At 38.6% G+C, this 25,141-nt stretch overlaps 1 protein-coding gene across 20 annotated transcripts in view; it reads right to left on the reverse strand.

Moving 5' to 3' along the window:
* ROBO2 (roundabout guidance receptor 2) overlaps positions 1 to 25,141 on the reverse strand; it is a 968,715-nt gene that overhangs the window by 69,221 nt on the left and 874,353 nt on the right. For all 20 annotated transcript variants that reach the window (XM_053386472.1, XM_053386491.1, XM_053386489.1 and 17 more), the window contains 4 exons: positions 23,581 to 23,702; positions 14,774 to 15,005; positions 9,480 to 9,604; positions 5,389 to 5,560 (listed from right to left, as the gene is read on the reverse strand). In XM_053386472.1, coding sequence (XP_053242447.1) covers positions 5,389 to 5,560; positions 9,480 to 9,604; positions 14,774 to 15,005; positions 23,581 to 23,702 — 651 coding nt within the window. The remainder of the gene's footprint in view (positions 1 to 5,388; positions 5,561 to 9,479; positions 9,605 to 14,773; positions 15,006 to 23,580; positions 23,703 to 25,141) is intronic.

Raw genomic sequence — 25,141 nt, forward strand, 5'->3', positions numbered from 1 at the left:
ACTTGCCCTGTAATAACTCTGTTGTAACGGATGGATCACTTGCCTTAGTCCCATCTACTATTTCACATTACTCAAAGGTTGCCATTTTGTCTCAGTATGAAATATTCAATAAAGGTAAAGGACCCCTGGACAGTTAAGTCCAGTCAAAGGCAATGATGGGGTGTGGTGTGGTGCTCATCTCACTTTCAGGCTGAGGGAGCCAGCGTTTGTCCACAGACAACTTTCTGGGTCATGTGGCCAGCATGACTAAACTTCTGGCTCAACAGGACACTGTGACGAGTGCTAGAGCACACAGAAACACTGTTTACCTTTCTGCTGCAGCAGTACCTATTCATCTACTTGCACTGGTATGCTTTCGAACTGCTAAATTGGCAGGAGCTGGGACAGAGAAATAGGAGCTCACCCCATCATGCAGACTCAAACTGTTGACCTTCTGATCAACAAGCCCAAGGGGCTCAGTGGTTTAGACCACAGCACCACCTGCGTCCCTACAATATATTCAATTACTCAGCTATTGCCTGCCATTGACCAATTTAAAAGGCAGGTTGTATGCTACATGGTGTCTTAGCGTTCAACTGCACTCATGTATGACGCCCTACTTTAAGATTTAACTTCTGTGGGCATGGGAAGGGAGCTGAATGCTGAAGAATGAAACATTTAGTAACCTACATGAAACATTTTAGTAAAGGATCTCCAAAGCACCAAAATAGGACTGTGATTTACTAAGATTAGTGCAAAACAGAGTATATATGATAGGGCTGTCAGTGGGGATGTTACTTTTTCCATGCATCGTCTCAAAAAAGTCCTTTGAATGGCTCAGCACTAGAGGTAGGTATGCAAGTTTTACCACAGTGAAACATAGTATTTGAGCATAAATAAATCAAATTTATTGAAAATACAGACACTTGTGGTTTCTGACAGACTTCAGGAAATTAGATTGGCCCATTACAATATACTGAACATACTTCACTGATCCCTTTTATTTTTAACTTTTTTTAAAATCAGCTAAGTCAATGGAAACAAGCACTTCTGATTCCCACTGACCTAATTCCTCCCTATCAATTTTAAACCATATCAGTGATGCTTCACCAGAGCTCAACATTTTAATTGAAGGCCCCTTGGCCAAATTTTCTAAACAAGATGAAAGTACAACTTTCCTAAACTAAAAGTTTGGTCATGAAGCTACATCTACTAGTACGTTCACAGACCGTGGGCTGTGGATATCCTTTTAACACAATGTGGCTAATTTGATCTGATGTCCTTCAGTGCAGCTTGGCAAGCCTCATACTTCAACTTGGCTTAACTGCTCTGATGTCACAGGAAAAAAAAACCCAGAGCAATCTAAGCCTAAGAAGCTAAGGGGCAACTAGCAGACATCTGAATTGGAATCGGAGGGCAAATAAGCAGTGTGTGTTAAATAAACAACTTCAGCATTGCATGTATACTATGGGATTCTAAATTACACTTTGTTGGTTCAAATCCACAAAATAGTTCTGAAGCCTTTCAGGGGAAACAGAAAACCTCTTCCTGCTTATAGTATGTGACAGAGAAGGAAATACTTGAAATCCAAGGGGAATGGCACAAGGCTGTAACAAAGAAGTCACTGTAATTTGTAGTGTCCACATTACAGAATGCATTAGGTTTCTCCTGACAGCCTGCTGAGTAGTGACTGTGGCTCTAAGTAGCATTACTTTTCCTTTTCATTACTTTCCCCCATTCCTGTAGCCTGCACCCATGCTAGGCTGGTGATGGAATGGCATCTTATTCCCTGTGTGCTGTGCACCTTAAAACTGCACCAACCACATCCCCTAAGAGTTCAAAAATGCCTTTTCATTTAACTGAAGAGCTGAAAGAAAAAACTTCAAGGGAGTTTTAGAGGACTGCATAGCCTCCCACAGGGTCTTCCTTAAGAAAGTGTGTTTCCAAATTAGGTCAGCACACTTTTAAGTTAGCATTCTGGCAGCCTGTTCTACCCTTCAGTGCCTTGCAATTACATGAGCAAAAGTAATAATTCATTTAAATGTCAGAATAACATATGCTTTGTGATTTCAGCAGCTGAACATAAATGAATATGGATGTACATTTCCCATTGATGTTCAACAGAATTAATGTAAGTGTTAAGATTTGGAGAAAAACGGCATTAATTTGATATTTCTTTACATTATATTTAATCAGAAGATAGATAAGATAAGATAAGATAAGATAAGATAAGATAAGATAAGATAGATAGATAGCTAGCTATAAAGCCAGGCAAAGTATCAGTGTATGGCTTCATATACTGCAGGTGTTTCTATAACAATGCTGTCAGTTCAGCTAATTAAAATACAGACGAGGTATGTGTGCGACCTGCAACGCTCCATTGTTTCAGCAGACAAAATATAATGAAATATAATGTCTTCCTCCCATTGGAGAGTAATGAAGAACAAAACTAATTTGCTGGACCAAAAATTAATTAGACACATCAGATTTGATTGCACCTATTACTGTGAAAGTTTACAGCTGTTTCTGATATTATTACACCAACGATTGAGTCTATGCACAAGTTAACTGTTAAGTGAAGTAGCAGAACCTTATGAGGAGCCATCAGATTAGGTTCTTCTTTTTTATTCCTGATTCACTTTGATTTTATTCCTCCTTGACTGTAGCCTCACAAAACTACGATCTATTAAAGTAATGGTTTGCATTTACTAACATGCCTTCTGCCATTGCTTCTCCTTATTTCTGTACTTTGCATTTTGAAGGATGTGGTGAGAGATTAAAAAGATGCCTGCATCACAAACTACCGTGTCATTTCTGACCACTTCTCTCTCAACTTCTTCTTTCATCTGTTTTGCATTTTTCAGTACACAGTAAAGGCAAACTTATGTGGGGATTACTTTCTGGGAATCACACCTGAAATCAAAATTGCGTATAATCAAAACACATTGGGTGCAATGGGGGTGGGTTGCCAAAGTCTTTCCCCCCAGACTCTGGCCCGTTTATACTCCCTTTTTAATTTCTGTATATATTTTTTGTCAAGTGCATAAAGCTGAATGCACACGAGTTAAATCACACAAGTTGTGGGCTTACTGTATTATACACTGTATTGCATGGTCTCTTGTCCACCCAACATTTATTTAATGTATTTTCAGGGTGTTTTGGGACATCATCATCATCATCATCATCATCATCATCAATTATACCCCACCCATCTGGCTGGATTTTCCCAGCCACTATGGGCAGCTGCCAACAGAATATTAAAAACACGATAAAACATCAAACATTAAAAAATTCCCTAAACAGGTCTGCCTTCAGATGTATTCTAAAAGTCAGGTAGTTGTTTATTTCCTTGACATCTGATGGGATGGTGTTCTACAGGTTCGGTGCCACTACCAAGAAGGCCCTCTGCTTAGTTCCCTGTAACCTCACTTCTTGCAGGGAGGGAACCGCCAGAAGGCCCTCGGAGCTGGACCTTAGTGTCCGGGCCGAATGATGGGGAAACATTATTTCCAGCAAGTGTAGGTCCTCATCATAGAGACTGTGCTCCATAAAGTGTCATGTTACATGTTACATAGTAGGAGCAGTAACCAACAGTAGATGCAGAAAGACTTTTGAGAATGCTGAAGAGAATGTGGAAGCTGTAGTCTTGACTGAAAGCAAATGACATGCGCCGCTACTTTCCTTTTTTCCGTGTAGCATGAGCTGTCTCTAAGCAATATAAACATTGCAGAATAACACCTGGTTTCAGTGTGGTATATCAGATAAACTACCGAGATCAGAGCTGTACTTAGGGTCCCTCGTGCTCTTGGCAAGGAGCTGTATTGGGGGCCCCCTGAAAAAAAACCACTTTACTGCAATAGTCACATTAGAAATTACTACATTTTACGTGACCCAAGTACCTGAAGTGTCTGGAGTAACAATGAGGTGAGGAGGAAGGCAAAAAAATAAATAAATGCATGCCTTTGTGCCACATTGTGAGAATGACAGGAAGCTCCACATTTGATGTTGCTGCAACAGCGGTGGCACGTCATAATGCATGTATACACCGTACACTCCATCCAGGTGATTTTTGCTCCTCCCCCAGAGCTTGTATCCCCAGCGGGGGCTGATTTTTCTAACTCCTAGGTACACCTCTGACTGAGCTTGGATCAGAATTGAGTTCAAACTCTCATTCAGTCATAACACTAGACTGGTCACTCTCTCTCAGCAGAAACTATCTCAAAGGGGTAGAATGAGGATAAATATATACTGCCATATATCCTGCACCCCATGTATATTGCATAAGTGCTCGTTACTCAACAGAAGAGCAGGATACAAATAAGGGGTAGATAGATGAATAGACAGATAGATATGCAGCTATGTTAATTCTGTCTCAATCCACTTTATATAGAAAAATATACGTATAATTAAAGCACATCAAATTGGCATTAATTTATGCATCAAAAACCATCATTTTGTAAAGCCCTCTTGAGATTGAACCATTCAAACTGCAGGTGTGGTGTTCTGCTTCAATGCTATCAGCATTTTAAAGAAAGCTCTTCCCTAGATGTAGACAACTAGCACATCAAACCAAAGGGTAGAGACAATATTTTTCTCTCTCTGATATGCTAGTTTTAAAAATACATATAAGTATTTTTTTTTTACCTGAGGGAAAGTTTAAATATGCAAATCAACTTCTGTAGTACCAACAGAACTCTACATATGATTATTCCAAATTTATGGAGTTGTTCTTTTTTTTAAAAAAAAAATGCAGATTTTCTATATTATAAATATTTCCAAACAGCAATGAAGCACACAACTGAGTGCAGTTTTACTGCATATTTCATACAGACAAAGCATGCTTTTTCCAATTTATGCTTGAGAATTTTCTCAGAAGGATAAGGTTCTAGGTTTGCCTTAGGTTATGAAATTAATTCAGCATGGAAACTACTAATAAAAAAAAGGCAGTTCAAAGAAAAGGGATAGTATTACCAGTTTCCCTCTCTATTTTGGACTTGAGAATCTTTGTGCTTTGGCATAATATAGGATAGATCATCTGCTTAGAATAGCTGATAAACAGTAACCCACAAATGCTACAAAAACAACCTTTAAACATGGCCTTGGGCACCAGCAACCTAAGTAAAGCAATAATCTAGCAATCTTAACAGGCTCAAGAGAAAGCTTTAGTTAGGTGTTCTATAAATCTATCAAGCTGTTGCAGTGATAAATTCATAATGCAATATTAATTTCACACAATAATCTCTGTTTGTTAAACTCAGGAAAACCAGCCCTTTAATCTGTTTTCATTTTGGAAACTTTTCTTAACTGAAAGAGTAATTCAACTATTTTATATTTTCATCTACGACTGCAGAAAGGTATTGTAATATGCTAAGGACACAAAATACAACTGCAAGATAAATAACCACTTACCAATTATTATGGGCTGAGGTTCACTTTTCACTCCAACACCAGCACTGGTACTTGCTGCAACTTCTATTCTGTATTGAATACCTGGATACAGGCCTCCAATGACAACAGATCGAATGGCTGCATCAACAGTCTTGTTGATATGAAATTTTGTTTCATTACCCAAGCACCAGATCTGAAAGAGGGAGGTTGAATTATGTAGATACAATTGATAATACCCCTTTGAGAATACAAGGTAGTAGCAATCCTAATTACAAAAATAAATATACATAAATCTGAATTGTTATATTTTGAACTTTTAGTGAAAGAAATATTAATACATGCAACATCATCATCATTATTATTAACTCTAAGACAGGCTGATACTAACAATATTGTTTTTACTTAGGGGTAGCAGCATGTCTAATGGTCCAGGATGATGGAAATCATAGCCAACAACATCTGGAGAGAAGCATTTTGGCTGTCTCTGACTAACATTGAAGTTATTCTATGCTACTAACAAAGTACTGCTTTGGGGGGACAGGCGGATGTGGAGGACTCCCTGGTCCTGAATGGGGTAACTGTGCCCCTGAAAGACCAGGTGTGTAGCATGGGAATCATTTTGGACTCCCAGCTGTCCATGGAGGCGCAGGTCAATTCTGTGTCCAGGGCAGCTGTCTACCAGCTCCATCTGGTACGCAGGCTGAGACCCTATCTGCCTGCGGACTGTCTCGCCAGAGTGGTGCATGCTCTAGTTATCTCCTGCTTGGACTACTGCAATGCGCTCTACATGGGGCTACCTTTGAAGGTCACCCAGAAATTACAGAAAGTGGCAGCTAGACTGGTGACTGGAATTGGCTGCCAAGACCACATAACACTGTTCCTGAATGACCTACATTGGCTCCCAGTACGTTTCCTAGAACAAATAAAAGTGTTGGTGTTTAGCGTTTAGGCCTTTAAAGCCCTAAACAGCCTCGGTCCAGTATACCTGAAGGAGCTTCTCCACCCCCATCATTCAGCCCGGACACTGAAGTCCAGCTCCGAGGGCCTTCTGGTGGTTCCCTGACTACAATAAATGCGGTTACAGGGAACCAGGCAGAGGGCCTTCTCAGTGATGGAGCCCTCCCACCAGATGTCAAGGAAATAAACAACTATTTGACTGTTAGAAGACATCTGAAGGCAGCCCTGTTTAGGGAAGTTTTTAATGTTCAATCACATTTTTAACATTCTGTTGGGAGCCGCCCAGAGTGGGTGGGGTGGGTGGGTATGTATGTATGTATGTATGTATGTATGTATAAATAAATAAATAAATAAATAAATACCCTTGGGGAGAAACTATGAGCCATCAAATGCCATCACACATTGATTTCATTTAAGAATCACTTTCTATTATAAAATATAAAGTCATTTGGCAATAAAATATAAATGATAAAAAACATTTGAAGACCAATACAGAGTAATACATAGAGGTGGGTATCATCAGTGTTCTAATGACATGTCATTCTCACATCTTTTATTGACTTCTCCCAACTGTTTTATATAAATATTATAGTATTGGGGACAAGAAATGATAACTTAGAGTGCCCTACAATACAGCTGCCAGGAGGCCAAAAATACCCTAATATATGAAAGGGAAGGAGTTCTTGTAGGTGCTAATACATTATCTGTCTACTTTCTGTTTCTCTTATTGCTGCCATTACTGAAATTGTTTAGGAATCCAGGTTTCAGAATCCAGGTTTCTTCTTCTTGCTATAACTAAAGAAATGCACAAAAGGCACCTTAAATACCACACATGTGTATTTAAACCATCACTTTGTGGTATGGAGTTGATTATAGTCATACCTTGAGTTACAGGTGTTTGAGGTTGCGCATTTTCGGGTTGTGGACCGCGCCGAACCTGAAAGTACCGGAACGGGTTACTTTCGGGTTTCGGCGCTCGCACATGCGCAGAAAAACTAAATCACGCTTTGCACATGCGCAGAAGCGCCGAATTATGACCCGTGCGTGCGCAGATGCGGCGCTGCGGGTTGCGAACGTGCCTCCCGCACGGATCACGTTCACAACCCAAGCGCCACTGTATAGCCACCCAATGCATCACTTTGCAGCACCAAACAGATTATTCCAAGGCATTTATTTGTTTCACTTATTTATTCATGGGGTTTTTTTTGAGAATGCAGGAATTTGAGAAAATTGCAGGAATTCTATTTTAGTCAAAAAAATATCTTGGTATTCAATTATTGTAATAGTGCAGAATCCATTAACGAGCACTCTAGGGACCTCAAGCAATCATGTATTCATCTGTGAAATTACAGTACCAAAGAAAGGTGATGCTGGTCAAATGTTGTAAGTGGTGTTGTGTGTTATTCCTGTTCAGAGTGATCCTGTTTCTTATGAAAACAATCAAACGAATCTCTATAACAGGGCCTTTTCTTGTACACTGGAGGCACTGGAACAGGCTATGTGCACTCAGAGGACTGAGACAGCAAAAATCTCTCAGACTGCATCTTTATATATATAAAAAGTGGTGTGTGCTTCTGGCAATATGTACACAAAAGGTATTACATTGCCTTTCCCCCCTTCTGGCTTCTACTTCTGGCTTTTACTAATAGGAAGCACATTGCTATAATAAATGTCACATGTCAAGGGCATTCACCCATCTCACAAAAATATTCTATGTTCCTCATATAAAGAATAAAAATAAATGCTATCTTCTGCACTGATGCAATCATGCCTATCCATTTAACAGGTAAATGAACTATCAATGAAACATATACAATCACTTGTTATAATGCATACCATGCCCTTCAGGTAAATAGACTCTCATTGTAAAAATCATGCAGATGTTTCTACTTAGCCAAATAACTGGAGCAAATTAGCATTAATTGCCATGTATGCTAACTAAAATTCTCTTAAACTGAAATCCTTAGGGCATAGTAAGCAATATAGGTAAGAAACATGGAGAACCTACAACCCATGGAACAAGGAAGTTATTGTACATAGTCCAGTTATGAGAGGCAGCTTAATATAAGAAGGGTGAGTTCTACTCTGGTAACAGTTGTGGCCAGGTGTCTGTTAGTTTTACAGTTCTCTCTGCATGCCCAGTGTGGTCTTTGAATGTTGTTTTCTAATAGTGGCTCGCCTTTCCTGAACCACAAACAAAGCAGTCTTACCATGAAGCAACATGAAGTGGTTGCTTTGGGCAACAGATTCCAGAAAAGGTGCCCTTCTACTACCTCCTCTGACCTCCTCTCCCTCTGTGTAATTAAAAAACAATGAGTTCCAGTCCTAAGCAGGATGGAAGGGGTGCTGCTGTCATTTTTATTTTATTTTATTTTTTTGCTTCGGGTGCAAAAATGTCAAAGACTGGGTCTGATCACAAGCTCTTTTGAAGAGCTTCAAAAACAGTTTTCAATTCAGCGAACTGCTAGGAAAAAAAAGTTTAAAGCCTCAATTGGAGAATGCAAACTCTTGTGTGTGCCTAGGGGGAATTGCTCCTTTTTAGAACAGTGATATACCTAAAAGGAAGGCTGAAACTCTCCTGCAGCTTTGGCTCTGTCAACGACATTGGCTTTGTTACATCAAAATTGAACCCAAGATTTATCAGAAGTCTCACCTCTTCCATAATAGCAAACAGACACCTTTGTTCCTCCAGGATGTTGGAATTCTCAGTAAAAGATCATACCACACTCCAAACCTTATACTACCAGTTATATAGATGTTTTTTTCAAATCTACAAAAAGGATTGCTGTTGAGCTATCTTGTTATTTTAAGATACGCACGGCTGGAATAGCAGAGAGTATCTGGGTCTCCAGAATCAACTCTCTGTTCAGCTATATAAGCTCACTGGAGGGTATTGAGCTAGTAAGCGTCTCTCACAAATTATAAGTTGTTTTAAAGATAAATGAAGACACAACTGAAAAGCCAATTTTATACTGAACTGCCTGAAAAAAAGACTCTCTCTCAATTCCTGTATTTGTGACATGGGAATACCATGAGCTACACCACAGCAATGTTACGGGGATGATTATTGCAGAACTCTTTTAAAACTAAATGATGCTACAGAAAACATACATTATATTTTGAGATGCTTTCTTCCTGCTACATTTCATTCCTACCTTGTATTCTTGAATGATTCCATTCTGGTGATCTGGGGGTGGAGGATCCCAGGAAATACTTATACTGGTACTGTTGTGGTTTCCAACTGTGAGAACAGTAACAGATTGTGGTGGGGCACTTGGAGCTGGAGCAGAGAGATGTAATAAATTGAAGGAAAAACACTTCGTTAAGTATTCTAAAAGCTTATGCTCAACACCAACATAGTATGTACAGGTGTGCAGCACATACTGAATGACAGTGTGATCTTAATTTCTTTGCCCCTAATCCCAGATGTCTGTCCTATTCAGTAGTGTGGGAACAGCAATGTATGCAAATGCCGTCTTTCCTTTGCTTCACATATTCCAGGGCTGAGTGTCATGTCAAATTAATACCCCAGTGCATTTTTGTTTGTTTTGCCATTCTGAACCTTATTCATGCCAGACTAATATTTATTTAGGGTTTTTTTCATGCAGAATATTTATTTAGGTTTTTTCATGCTGGATATTTACATTCAGTTTTACTTTTGTGCTGCTTAGTCTAATTTCTTTTGATATCATTTAAACGTATACTGTAAAGTCTGTGAGCAGAACTCTTGCATATTTTTATATGCTTTACATCACCTTGTACAATTTAAGCACTCTAGAAATATTGATGATGATCTCCGAAGGCCCTAAAGGCACATGGGTTGCGACCCAGAGAAGTGTGCAGCTGGTTTTGATACACAACATAGGTTTCGTGTCTGCTTACTTTCTGGCTGTTCCCCCACACCCAGTGGAGAGGTTAAATGAGAAAGAAAGCAAAGAGGCATTGCAGTTCATGTGCAACCCATGGCTAAAAAGACTCGCTGCATCATGGCAATTTATTGCAAAATAACTGAAAGACGGGAAAGAAACATTATTCCCTCTATTTCTCTTTTAGTAGCCAAAAGGCACCATCAGTGCACAAGAGAGAGGTTTTGAGGTTTACAGAAGTAACAAAAAAAGTTTAGTAAAACAATCAAAAACAAAAACCTCGAGGGAAGTATCCCAAAACAGGCAATGAGAACTGAACTTTCTGAATGAGTAGTGCTAATTGACTGTTAACCGTGGGAGAGAAAGAGAATGGAATGGATTATCCTGAAGGATAGCATTGCTCAGTGACTGAAGTACTGAAGTATGCTTGTTCTTACCTAGCACAGCGGTGTTGCGGGCCAGTGCTGCTAGCCAGCTGCAGCCTGATCTTTGGGTGACAACCATCGGCCACCAGAGGCTTACAGCTTACCTTGATGGCCCTGACTGTGGATCCTAGACAGGCCCGCAAATTGGTCTATCATGGGTAGGTTTAGAGGTTGGCCAGTCCAAAAGGAAATAATAATAATAATAATAATAATAATAATAATAATAATAATAATAATTTATTTATAGCCCGCCCATCTGGCTGGGTTTCCCCAGCCACTCTGGGTGGCTCCCAAAAGAATATTAAACCGGGTAAAACTTCAAACATTAAAAACTTCCCTAAACAGGGCTGCCTTCAGATGTCTTTTAAGCGTCAGGTAGTTGTTTATTTCCTTGACATCTGGTGGGAGGGGATTCCACAGGGCGGGCTCCATCACTGAGAAGGCCCTCTGCCTGGTTCCCTATAACCTCACTTCTCACAGTAAGGGAACTGCCAGAAGGCCCTCGACGCTGGACCTCAGTGCCTGGCTGGACGATGGGGGGGGGGAGATGCTCCTTCAGGTAATCTGGGCCGAGGCCGTTTAGGGCATTAAAGGTCAGCACCAACACTTTGAATTGTGCTTGGAAACATACTGGGAGCCAATGTAGGTCGTTCAGGAACAGTGTTATGTGGTCTTGGCAGCCACTCCCAGTCACCAGTCTTGCTGCCACATTCTGGATAAGTTGCAGTTTCCGGGTCACCTTCAAAGGTAGCCGCATGTAGAGCGCATTGGAATAGTCCAAGTGGCAGATAACTAGAGCATGCACCACTCTGGCGAGACAGTCCGCAGGCAGATAGGGTCTCAGCCTGAGTATCAGATGGAGCTGGTAGACAGCTGCCCTGGACACAGAATTGACCTGCGCCTCCATGGGCAGCTGGGAGTCCAAAATGACTCCCATGCTACACACCTGGTCCTTCAGGGGCACAGTTACCCCATTCAGGACCAGGGAGTCCTCCATACCTGCCCGCCTCTGGTCCCCCAAAAACAGTACTTTGCTTCAGGATGAGAACAGAAATCGCTCGGTGGCAGTGCGGCAGTAGCGGAAGGCCCCATTAGCTAAAGTGGTGCTTCAGGTTAAGAACAGTTTCAGGTTAAGAACGGACCTCCGGAACGAATTAAGTACGTAACCAGAGGTACCACTGTATAGGGTTTATCAACGTATACCCCCACATAACACTGTATGCATACACATTATGGAACCCATCTATCTTCATTTTTCTACTTAATACACCTACAGCTAATGACTTCTAGCTTTTCTGCATCATGCAACTGAAAAAAGAAACAAAACAATTACATGATTTTAAAGTTTACTAATAAAATGTTCAGCACGCCATGTGAGTTTTAAGGTCTAGAAAATACACAGGAATCTGGTTTAAAGCTTGATTGAGTGAGAGCATGGAGGAACTGGAACTATTTTTACATCTACATACTTGCACATATGCCTATACACACACATATATGCCAATACAATATGTAATTTCTAGCTATGTAATCTAACTGTTCTATCTTCATCTGTATAATACCACTGCAAGAGTTGACACCATAATATAAATTAAAGCACTTCCCTGACAGTGTTGCAGTTATTAAATGGACCATACTGAAAAATAACATTTTTAAACTGTTTTCTCATTTCCCTTGCTGCTGACTTGTGGAGAACACCATGCCTGATTCTTGACAGGTCAATTATTCCAGTGCTCAGTTCCTTCCCACAGATATTAAAGCACCAAAATCACTGCTCATCTTTTCCAGACACAACCAAACAGAATTCCATTTGTTACTTTCACAAGGCCAAAGAGGTAGGAGATGAATGGATACTGAATTGTGACAAATGTCTGGACTTCAGGAAAAAGGGTGGGGGGGAACTGTGATAAAATCGATTTTTTGAGTTGGGCCCCAGAAGAAACATTTCCTCTTATACTCAGTTCCGTGAAAAATGAGATATACTTATTTTAAGTATTTCCCTGACTAAAAATACACATTCTGCGACTGAAAAAATACAGTACTCATATCATATATCTAAAGCCATTTCTAAAACAGGTTTTTCTTCTATTGAAATGGTATTCCCTTAAGCAGAATCATATCAATGCATAAAATATGACACTTTTAAAAAGATTGCCCTTTTTCTCTGAGAAGTGAACCATTTTCATTAAAAAGATTTCTTGCGATTATGTCTAAAAAAAGCATAAACCCAAGATAATTACAAAGATAATTAAGGAACTAAAGAAAATGGCCATGCAATGACAGTTTGTGAATGCAGTAGTTTTTGCACGTAAGCCTATAAATAGTCTCCTATACAAGCAGATACTTTAACCAAAAACCCCCCCCCAGTATCTGACATTTAACTGTTGACAGTACAATTTGTTACAGTCTTTTTCTTTCTTTCTTTTTTTATGCTGAAGGAGACACCAAGAGGCAGAGTGGCTGAAGGTTACATTAATCTACACAACAGTTTAGGGCCCATGAGTTTAACATATCTATAGGCAGGGACAGTCTAAAAGCCTTCGCTCTACAAAGAAGTAGCCTTCAGAATGTGCAATACCCTGGCATACACTACTGGAAAATAACAGCCATTACTGAAACCATCACTCAGTCTTCAAGAAGTCTACAGAATTGGAATAATAAAAAAAGATATCTTTTTCATTTAGCAGTTCTTACTTTTTATTTTACTGGGAAAAAACTATAATAAGTGATATTAACAACAAAAATATGCAAAAAAATAATAATTCAATCCTACTTGGGTGACTGAGTTTGTCTAATGGTTGTTTTTTTAACCATTTCCTAACCTTATTTTTGTGTGCCTATGAAGACGCGCATAACTAGTCCAGCCTCTTGTCTGCAACAGGGCCATCTAGATGCTTCTAGGATCTAGAAGACCTTTCCTGTTGTTTGCCTCCCAGCAAATGGTATTCAGGGGAACATTTCCTCTGAAATTTCATTTAGGTATTATGGTTATTATCAGTGAATATACCAATAACTTCACCAATTTGTCTGACTTTCCTTCAAAACCATATAAGCCAGCACCCAAACCATCTCCACATTTGTGATTTATAAACGATTATGCATTGTGCAAAGAAGGATGGATACCCTAAATCTACATTCCATCAATTTCATTGCCCCCAAGTTGTTTTGTCATGAAAGAGGAAGAACCTTCTTCTGCTTCTTTCTTCACACCAGTCATAATTTTATAAATGTCTGCATTGTCTTCCCTTAGCCATATTTTTTTTTCTAAAGCAAGAGAATCAAAGCACTTTAGCTTATCTCTGTAGCACAAGTGCTCCAACTTCTTGTTAATTTTAGTTGCCATTTTCTGTACCTCTGGAAGATCTATAACATTTTTTTGAGGCTGGAACTATTTGAGACCACAACTGGTGTTTGCAACCAGAACTATTTATACACAGTATTCCAAAATTGCCCATAGCATGGGCTTATATAAAGGCATTATAATACTGTTTTATTTTTCATCTCTATTTAGTGATCCCTAACATGAATTTTACCTTTTAGTTACACCTGATTTGGAGATTCAGTGGACCTCTTCACTGCCACCCTAAATAATTTGTTGTCACCTGCAAATTTCGCTTTCTCAGTTAATTTATAAATTAGCAGAATAACAATGGTACCAATACAAATCCTAGAAACCACACTATTTATTTCTCTTCATTTCAATTGTCTATTTACTAACATTCTCTTTCTTTTATTTAAAAAGGTACTAATACATCTTGTTAAGTATGCCTGCTATTTTTTTCATTATGCATAGAAATATAATGAACGAAAACACAGTAAGTGGGGCATATATAGCCACAAAGACACCAGGAATTGCAATTGACTGGATAGCTCAGTTGGCTAGACTGTGGCACTGGTAATGCCAAGGTTGCAGGTCCGACCCCTGTAGGGGACAGCTGCATATTCCTGTATTGCAGGCAGTTGGACTAGATGATACTAAGGGTCCCTTCCAACTCTATGAGTCTATGACTACTGTGGAATTCTGGTGTACACATTCAACTTCATTGAAGAAAACAGGCTAACTCCTACTTATGGAAAGCCCCGTATGCATACTGGACAATATGTAATTAACTCGCCAAAACATACAAGCCTATTATTACTTTAATAACTTTTATTTACCTTCTTCAGTGGTACGGGCAGATTTTGATTCACTGTCCATCCCTTGAAACTCATTGAAGTATGGCCGAACTTTAATTTCATAAGTAACTCCTTTCTTCAAGTTGACTAGGACAGCACTGCGCTCTGTGGGAACTTTGGCCTCTAGGGTCTGCCATGCAGAAGGGGAAGGTAGGCCTGATGTTTGGCGATATATGACTCGATAACCTTGAATAAATTGTGATTGGCGGTCAACCTGCAATAATATTAACAGAAACATTTCCACCATCAGATGAAGAAGGAATTTTACTTCATTTTCTCTGAGCTTCCATACACAGATAATTTCGTTTTGGAATAAAACCCATCCACCCTGGCTCAATAAACAAAACTGCCAAATTGAATGCACTCATCCAACAGTTATTAGAAACACTGAAAGTGGGGTACAGGGATGTTTGCACAAATATGCTGCTTTGTTCTAAAAAGTGTTTGCTTTGTGGTCAAGCAAAGTGCCCAAAAGAATAACATACAAGGCATATTTAGTATATCTGTATACAGCTGGTTGAATGGTTAATTCTAGCCAGAAAGTCAAGATTCAACAAAGTAGGATTTTCTTCACTCTCTTGACAGCTTGCTTAGCTCATCAAAGATTTCCCAGAATTAAGAGTTATATTGGGCTATATCAAAAATGAATGAGTGCAAGGTTAAAGACCTATGCCATCTTACTAATATCAATTACCTTTACTAAATTCTCTTTACACTTCTCATTAACTTATTCAATGGGGGATCAGGTTCTTATTATAGGAAAGCACACACAACAAGCTAAACAAGAAACTGAAATAAAATTTATGAGATCAATGCATAAATATGTTTCATCAAAACTGCCGTTGTTAAAAAACCTTGCAACATATGTTACAACAGCATTAAGCTTGCATTTTATAAACTTCTCTAGATACACTTTAAGGGAATTTATGCACTGAAGGAGGGACATAACTCACAATAATAGCTTGTTAATACTGAAAGAATCAAGCTGTGTTTTTAAGAAGAACATTAAGCAGCTGCTTCCAAATGAAGGGGGTTTGTAAATCAGGACAAATTGTTTTTATCCACATTTGAGTTTCATTAATTAAATGCTTTACGGACATAGATACTTTATGAACCAAGTGTTTACTACAAAACACACTTTCAGTTACTCTCTATAGTTTGTTATATATAGCCACAACCTACGGTATTCAAGGTATATGGTGCAGCAATAAAAGGAATATTTTGTTTTTCCTTACATATTAGTATTTGACTTTGATGGCTGTGAAGTTTTCCTGTCTTACCATATGTGGAAAAGTATTAACTTCAGGCCACAGACTTGGATTGCATTATTATATGTAAAGAAATGGATGCAGAATAAAAAGTGTCCAAGACTCACACAGCAGCAAACATAGATGAAAGAAAAACCCGCCCCCTGCTCTCTCCCAGTTATCAATGCTCAGCAGCCCCCACCCTTCCGCAGAGACTTCCTACCAAGACATAACATGAATAAAGCTACATGACTTAAGATAGTCTTGTTTAAGCCACCAAATTTAAGCTTTAAAAATGGTCATATCTAAATTATAGTAGTGGGCTTAAGTCCTTTGCTCACACTCAGAGGCAGGCTTGCAAAAATCTGGTGGCCCAGGTGACAGTGCTAACTTAAAAACTGGTCTTGGATGCTGAAGGCAGAGGGTGGTATTCAATTAAGTTCTACTCAGGCTAGACCCAATGAACATAGCTGCCAACTTTCAGATTTGAAAATAAGGGATCAGCAGCCTCACCTGTCCCGGGGACAGTCTATGGGATATCTAACAATCCGGGATAGCAGCGGGAAGCAGCGCTGGAATAAGGGAAGGTTGACAGCTATGCCAATGAAATTAATGGACCTATGTTAGTCATGCCCATTAAGTTCAAAGAGTGTACTCTTTGATACTGCACTGAATTGCTGAACAGGACAGGAACCAAGTATCTTCTCCTCCCACACTTGCTCCTGAGTGCAGGGCCTTAATGCCTCCCAATTTCCCAACACAATTCTCTCATTTGTCATCCTGCGCTCTCCCCTCTCTCATTTCACCATGCTTTAATTTCTCAATAACTCTGTTGCTCTTTCATATTATTGTTAACCTCAACCTTCCCCCCTTTTCTCATTTAAACAAAATATTTTAAACCTATTTGTTCCCCTGCTATTTCCCCCCCATCCTTTTCCACCTTTCTTTTTCTGTATCTTACTTCCTCTGCTTCTCATACATACACATCCCTTCCCCTCGTTTTTTCCTCTTCCTAGAAGCAGGGCTTGATTTGACCCTGAATATAGTACCAATGTTTCTTTCAATGAAAGAACTCAACTCTAGAGAATATGTGGTCCAAATGCTAAAAGTGGCTTTGAAGATATGTAGAGTAATTTTCCATCATCTTTTATTAATCACACCCAGCAACCATTCATTAGCAGAAGAGTTCCCAAGGAAGGTCGATATTTCCAGGTAGGGTTGTTAGAAGAAATCAATCATGGTCATTTCTAATAATACAAACAGACCTGATCTGAAGTTCCTGGACTAATGTTATCCCAGTGAGTTCTGTGCTTCCTGACCCTACTTAGTGTCAACATGTGTTTACAAATGTGTGTTCTGAGAGAAAACACACTTAGAAATGTGTATTTGGAGAAAGTATGTTTAAAATATGCATTAAAAATTATTCGGATCTTAAATTTTGCAAAAAATAAATAAAAATATTTATACCAGCAGTGGATGGCGTGTTGAGACAGTTGGGCTCACCTGACCTCCCATCATATGAGTCACTGCTATATACCAGGAATCGAAGGGGCGGGGTGGGGGGAGTCAGAACTTGCCAGTATAAAAATACCAACAAGAGTGCTGAATTGGTTCCACCAATGCATTTGCACCATACTGACCTCTGTTGCTTCACCTCTCTATTTTCTTCTCCTTCTTGATAAGTGGCAGTGACTCAGCTGTCAAGAGGTAAGGTAAGCTCTGTTGCCCTACGACACTGTCCACTCCTGATTTGTACCCCTGTTCATAGTTACATATATCAGTTATGTATCCTGGCCACAAAATGAACAATGTGTTGGGTCAAAGCAAGTTTTGTTGCACAGTTCCTAGATCCCAAATGTCACTTTGGTTTCTAAATAGTAACTAGGTACTATAATGCTGGCAGCAGCAGGAATAATTGCAAAGAAGTTTACAACTGTGGTTTGTCAGCACATTCTTGATGTGTTATAGTGACATCTGTTTTTATATCCAGCCCTCATAAAGGTCTACAGTACCACTGGATGATACAGAAATGCTGCCTTGCAACGAGGTTTCTTAAAAGGTGGGATATATGAACGAATGAATAAAATAAACATTTCATATGGAAAAATGTTGTCACGGATATAAAAGTCCAAAAACCTTTTTTCCAATTAACAATTGATTAATGTGTGATGGATTCTGACTAAGTTACCTGAACTTAGTTTCCTTCGAAATCAATGCAACCTAAAATCATGACTAAGTTTATTGATTTCAATGGTACCTAGGTTCAACTAACTATATCTGGTTCAGATTCATTCTCACTATGTGTCTAATAAGTCATTCTGAGAACATTAAAGGAACTCAAATTTGCTTAGTAAGGCATGTTCTAACAGTTATATCACAGGTGTTCTGTGTAACGCTTAAACATCGTTGAGCAAAAAACTATCATCCATGCTAAGTATACTAGTAACAACAATGTCCTATATGAAAACAGAGCATGGGCAATATCTAGGGATGATCAAGATCCTGCTTAGCCCACTAGTAAGGCAGATGGCAGACTACAGGCTGACAAGACCCACTCCTGTATCAATCAGTGCAACACAAGAGTGGTCATGCTTTGTGTCTTGGTAATATGTATACCTTGATAATATGTACACAGAATGGCATCCACCCTGTGAACTCTCTCCTTGTTAAACACAAATGACCATCAAATAGCTGTCACACATCATACACATGTTACACTGAAAGTATACACTTCAGAGACTTTCGAGATACTCCAGTTTTAATTAAAGCATGCATTTTAATGAACTACCTCACCTCACATGTCTGCTTATGAGGATGAAAGGATTGCAAATAATACTGTATACTAAAAAGTGCTAATAAAACTATTGGAACCAGCAACCAATTCAAGCAATAGCACTGTCACAAGTATTTGTAAGGTCAAAGTATAATGGTAATTGAGGCCGTTCCCCTCTTTGTTAATATTTTGTTAAATGTACCTTGTAAGCTATAGAACAGTTGCCATCATTCGATAATGTTTAATACTCTATCAATAAAACTCTACATAGCCAGAAGCTGATGCCAGATCTCCTAAACAGTCTTGCTAAAATTACCCAATATAGTTGAGAATAACCACTTTCAGACTTTTAACTTCTGGACAAATTTCAAAACTTTTAATTCATATATTATGTTCCTGCAAACAAATATTATTATTATTAAAGGTTAATTTCTGTGGCACATTGAAATTTGAAGAATTCCTCCTTAATTACCGGTACATATTTATTAATATCATAAGAAAGATAGTAAGAACTATAATGCAAAATTCATTAAAATTGCTACCGATCTGAGCTATGGATGAGCAAAGAATCAGAAATTTAAAAAAATGCTGTATTGGGCATAGTTAAACCCATGAATACTATAAAAACAAAACAGTTTTAAAGACTCATCCACTGTTTCAAAATGATTCCATACTTTTGGTGGTCTTTGTAATAGACTGAACTAATCATATGTCACTCTCAGTAACTATTATGTATTATCCAAGGCAAGTTATAATTTCTGTGTTACTGAAAAAATACGAGGCCATGTGTTATCGATGCTGTTCTCTAATTAAGTGGAACAGTGAAGCACGATAGATATGAATGTGACTGATTTTAATTTTGGCTTCTGTAAATACAAGAGAAACATGAGCTGACTTTGTTAGCAATTCTGTGTTGTCACACTGTCAACTGTATGATCACATTTTTGCTATGAAAAGAAGCCTTACAGAATTTCACAGTTGGCTCTACTACTTACAATCCAGACATTATGCGTGAATAGAGATTATGATGTGTCCAACTGGAAATCTATGATGGTATCACAATAACCACCTGGTATGGTCCTCAGAACTTGTCCTACCATGTGTTGAGAAGAATCTTCGAATTCCCCTAGATTTCTGATCAGGACAGATATATGGTAAGTCTCTTCACCACTTTACCTAGAGCTAATTTACCACACAATCACTTTGCAAGCTAATCTGCCACTTAGCAAGGCAATCATAGACCTGAGCAAAGCTCCAAGCCAGCAGGGGAATACTAAGATTTTCCTTATAATCTAGCAAGGTAGTACAGATAACCAGTTTACAAGTGATTACATAATGGCATACTAAGTTTATTAGCCAAGGGAGGAATTTCTTTCAAGTGCATAGGCTCTTCCCCTTCCTCAAATCCTAATTTAAGAAAGCCCTTTTGACTGTGCTAGATTGTGGCCATAGTTTATAGTGGATGCAAATCTGTTCCTTGGAAACAGTTCATCAATGGTGTGAGGTCTAGGTATACAAAATGACCACCTACATCAGAAGAAATAGACAAGAGGTGGCAGGAGCAAACACCAATTAGCTTGCTTGCTACTCAGATTCTCCTACAAGATTGGCTCCCTTTTCGAATGTTCATTCCAGGTGTTCTGTTTGGCAAACTGCAAAGTAGCTTATGAGAGACAGCCAAGAGGCAACATTCAGAGATTTTGGCAGAAAAAAAAATGTTTCAAAGTTACTACTACTACTACTACTACTACTACTACAAAATCTGATAATTTCCCATTCCATTATAATCTTAGTGGATGAAATAGTACAGCATTCTTTTTTACTTTTAAATTAAATAAAAATGCATACAATGGGAGGTAACAGTATTTTAAAATCTAATTATAAGAATGTATCAGAGTGGAAAGTTACTATAAAACTGCTGCTTTTGTTTTGGGCATAAATTAAATTATATACTTTTTTAGAATAAAAGGGCCTTGATGGTTGATAGTGTCATTTTTCAACATCATTTCCCTCCTATCTCGTTAGCTTCATGCTATACTGTAGTAATATAGAGGGTATTTTCAGACAATAAAACTTTGCAACAGAAGGGAGGATTTCCAAATAACTGTTGACAGAAATAACAAGAGTAGAACAGAAAGTGGGAGTGGCCGAAAGTTGCCTGCCAGCAGTCAGACTGCCAAAAACATATTGCCTGTCTCCTGCCTAACCAAATTCCAAATTGCAAAAGGTAAAAATAAAGGGTCATTACTCATTTGGCATTTGCCAGCTACTTGTACTGGGTCTTTGTGTTAAGTTAATAATCCTGGCTTCACTCTCTGGATAATATGGATGTTATTTTGGATACTGGATAATTAATTGGTTTTGTCCTGGGTGCTGGAAACTTTTTAATTAGCTGCTCTGACTTTTCTCTTCCTTTTCTGTTTCCTCCCTGAAGCAATTTTCACATGTCTCTGGTGGGTATTGTGTGCTGCCTGGTTGGTAGTGGGTCACTGCTTTTCTCCTCTAGCATGTAAATTGGAATTAGTAATCATAATAATTGTTATTTTGCTTTGCAGTAAGAAATATGTGTCCCTTTTCATTGTGAAAGAACAGTAGCAAAAAGGGAGATTTTACTCACTTCCTTTTGGTTCTCCCTAACACATACTGCTTGCATTGGACTTCTCAAGATTTGGTATTTCAGCGGACTGTGACCAAATGACCTCTATCAACTCTGCTTTAAATTTGCCTAAAATATTAATATCACTTCAATCACTTAACAAGGCAGGATTCTGCTAACTGAATGGAGTTTGCTTTTATACCAGGCCCATGTCAGTGCTGTAGGGGCAACTGTAAGTAAGCTACTCAATGCTTTTTGCTTCTACCTCTATGACACACCTGGTAATGTCTGTCTGTCTGTCTGTTTGTTTTATATGCCACCTTTATCTTCCAAGGATCTCAAGGTGGTGTACATGGCTCTCCTCCCCCCATTTCATCCTCACAAAGGCTTTGTGAGTTTGATGAAGGTAATGAAGATGCATGAGTGCAGGACTGAGGTACAGGGTGCCCAAATGTTTAGAGATAGCTATAGCTCTACAGCACACAATTATATTATTTCTTTCATGAATATAACATATATCCCAAAATATTTAGGTTTCACACGTCTTCCCCATGTTTCATTGTCTTCCCCATGTTTCATTGCTCCTATGCCTACAGCAAAATTCATATTGCAGAAATATATTCCTTGTTGCACTTTGTGCTTCCTTGGTGAATTAGTCTTGATTTCCCATCTGTGGTAATCCCTCCTCCACCTGCTACCCCAGAGGGAAACAGCCCGAAGGACAGAGCTGCTAATTTTGCGGTCTAGATAAGTTTTGCTTCTACAGTTACAAATTCCTTCCCAAAAGTAGTGGGGAAAGAAATGCTACATTTTGAAGCTTTCTCTCTAATAGCATCAAATTTACAAACATCATTGCTTGAACAGGAATGTTGTAGGTAATGCCAAGATGATAGTGGCTTTGATACCACTGAAGCTCATACTACAGAATCAAATACCACTCTTTACCTTAGGCATGAATCAGAGAATGCCTTCTAGGAAGGAAGTAGATTACTACAAAAGGTCATTAGGAAACCGAGTCTTCTGGGAAGAAGGCCCATTGCATGGAACTGGACAGAGAAGTATTAAAATATCACTGTCTAATTTTGATCACTCAGCAGGATATCCATGCCGAAGAATCTTGTAAATATCACTCCTGCTTTACAGCAGCTTCAAGAGACATTCTGCTAAGACATCTTTGTTATAAGAAAATAAACATGCAGTTAAAATGTTGTGTGCTGTACAGCAATGTCATGGAAACTGCCGGTCTTCGAAAGAGTAATGTAACTGTGCCAGTGCAGTGCTTTTATTCACCTGAATCTTTTCAGGTTAATCAAAAACGTATATACAGAAACCCTTGCATGATTCTCATTGTCTAATCATAATCACCATAAAGAATTAAAAATTAATTGGATTTTTCTTGGCGGCTGCATGTATGGTTATAGTAACGATCTGGAAGGACTGAAAAGGTGTGAACTTGAATGCTTGGCACAAGAGAATGTGGTGCATTGTCCTTATGGAAAAAATGACTCACAAAATTAAGACTGGCAAGAGGAACAAAGCACAAAGATACCTTTGCAGGAGAACGGTGGAGCTTCATTTCATTTGCAAATGCTTCAGAAAATCAACAACCAGTTACAAAGGTTCACACTAAACTTGTGGATCACTTAATAGGTACATATTGTATAGAAGTATACTGTTCAATCAGCCTTAGATAGTTTTAGATACATCTCTTCTATTGAGTGTACATCTTCAGGTGATCCCATGTCTGTGCATTTCACTTTAGAACGGCTCTCTTTGACTAAAATATTAGATTTACCAGGGCAAACAGAATACTATATTAACCCCCACATTAGAAACATAAACACACACACACACACACACACACACACACACACAGAGAGAGAGCGCGTGCGCGCAATGGCATACTTTCACTGTAAAAGCCAGAAAGCATAATTCCAAGAGCAGTTACTGTAAAAGTTGCTGAGTGTGCGGCTGCTTGTTTTTGTTACTACGCTTCTTAAATTACTTTTCAACTTCAAAAACAAAATATGAGCATTTATTTTTATAAGTTGTGCTGTATGTACAGGGATACATGCTTTCATTGTGCATTTTTGGGGGTCTCCAGGGAAATAATAATAAAAGGAATTAAAAGGGAAAGAGTAGAGCTTTCGCTGTATATTCACAAAAATCTTACCGTCCAGGTCACTTGGACAGTGGTAGGGGTTAGCACAACAGGATTATGAAGCCGCACAATGACATCCCCAAGCTCTTTTTGCACCTGCCTGTGATCCACGCCTTGCGCTGGTGGGCTGATATCTGTTGGGTCAAACACACATGAGGAAAGCCAATCAGAATATTTAATTCATTATGATGACTAAAAAGCTTAATGAATATTTAATTCAATATCCTTACTGGAATTAGTTAGTTGGTTTTCAATTAATGCAGTGGATGAGACTGAACTGCAGACCTAACAGGGCATGGAGGAAACATTTTGTATTTTCACATCTGGTAATATATGAAACCTATTCTAATAACTATTATAGATACATTCTTACATATTTTAATTACCTAAAGATGTATGATGTGAAAGCTTTGAAACACTAAAATAATAACAGCCTTGATGTGCCATGAACTAGCAGGCCAGATTCAAAATTTAAGCAAATTATTTTCCCCAATTAAAATTGTGTGCATTACTTGCAATAATATTTCAGAGTTTTATTAAAAGGCCTTGAAACATAACTGTAGAATTCATAAATACTCATATCAATATAGGCTTTTGCCATCTGAGATGTATATTTTTAGGATCCACCTTATTTTTGTGATTGTAAGTTGTTTTTACATTGTGTTTAATTGTGGTAACCTGTTCTGGGACCTCATGGTAAAGAAAGGGATGGAATTAAAACAATCATAATGATACTAATAACTTGTGCACAACAATTTCTCTACAAAATGTTACCTGTGTTTGTCTCTGTGCATTTGGCAGTGATGTAAAGTGCATGGGGGTAAAACCCTAATCTTCCACTTGACTGGATTTATTCAGGCCAAAATGTGACTACTACACAGACTACTACGCAGAGCACTAAGTGGCAGTGATAGCTGCTGGTGGTCCTCACTGCTGTCCCCACTCATTTGCCCAAGTGGAAGAGTGGGTAAGGATGGGGAGCAGCAGCAATGGCTCCAGGAGTGGGACATCTTGGAACACTAGGGTCTTGGCCAATACCCAATAGTGTCTATGAGTATATAGGGTGTTTTCATTATAATTTTTTTTTTGTTAAAGGTAGGTAGCCGTGTTGGTATGCCGTAGCCGCAACAAAATAAAAAAATTCCTTCCAGTAGCACCTTAGAGACCAACTTTGTTATTGGTATGAGCTTTCGTGTGCATGCACACATAAAGGTAAACATTATTTTGTTGTCTCCTTAATCTCTTGTATAAACCCAATATAGTATCATGGTAGGACATTTCCACTATACGGTATACACAAAAAGAGGGAAGACAGATCACATATTCAACAATGATGAACAATTACCATTGATTTGTATGTTGCCAGTCATAGCTTATTTAAAATGGCTGTCTTTCTTTTACAAATTGAATGACCAGAACCTTTAGCCATACCAGTCAATACACTGCAATGGTTCTGCCTAGCATTTTCCTTCATCTCAGTTTCAAATTTGTTGTATACAGTAGTTAGCAGACAAAAATTGACAATTGATTTAGAAAACATTCCTTTAGGATATTTAAAATCAGCTGATTTTTC

Source organism: Podarcis raffonei, chromosome 4 (genome assembly GCF_027172205.1).
Source record: "Podarcis raffonei isolate rPodRaf1 chromosome 4, rPodRaf1.pri, whole genome shotgun sequence".
Lineage (NCBI taxonomy): Eukaryota > Metazoa > Chordata > Lepidosauria > Squamata > Lacertidae > Podarcis > Podarcis raffonei.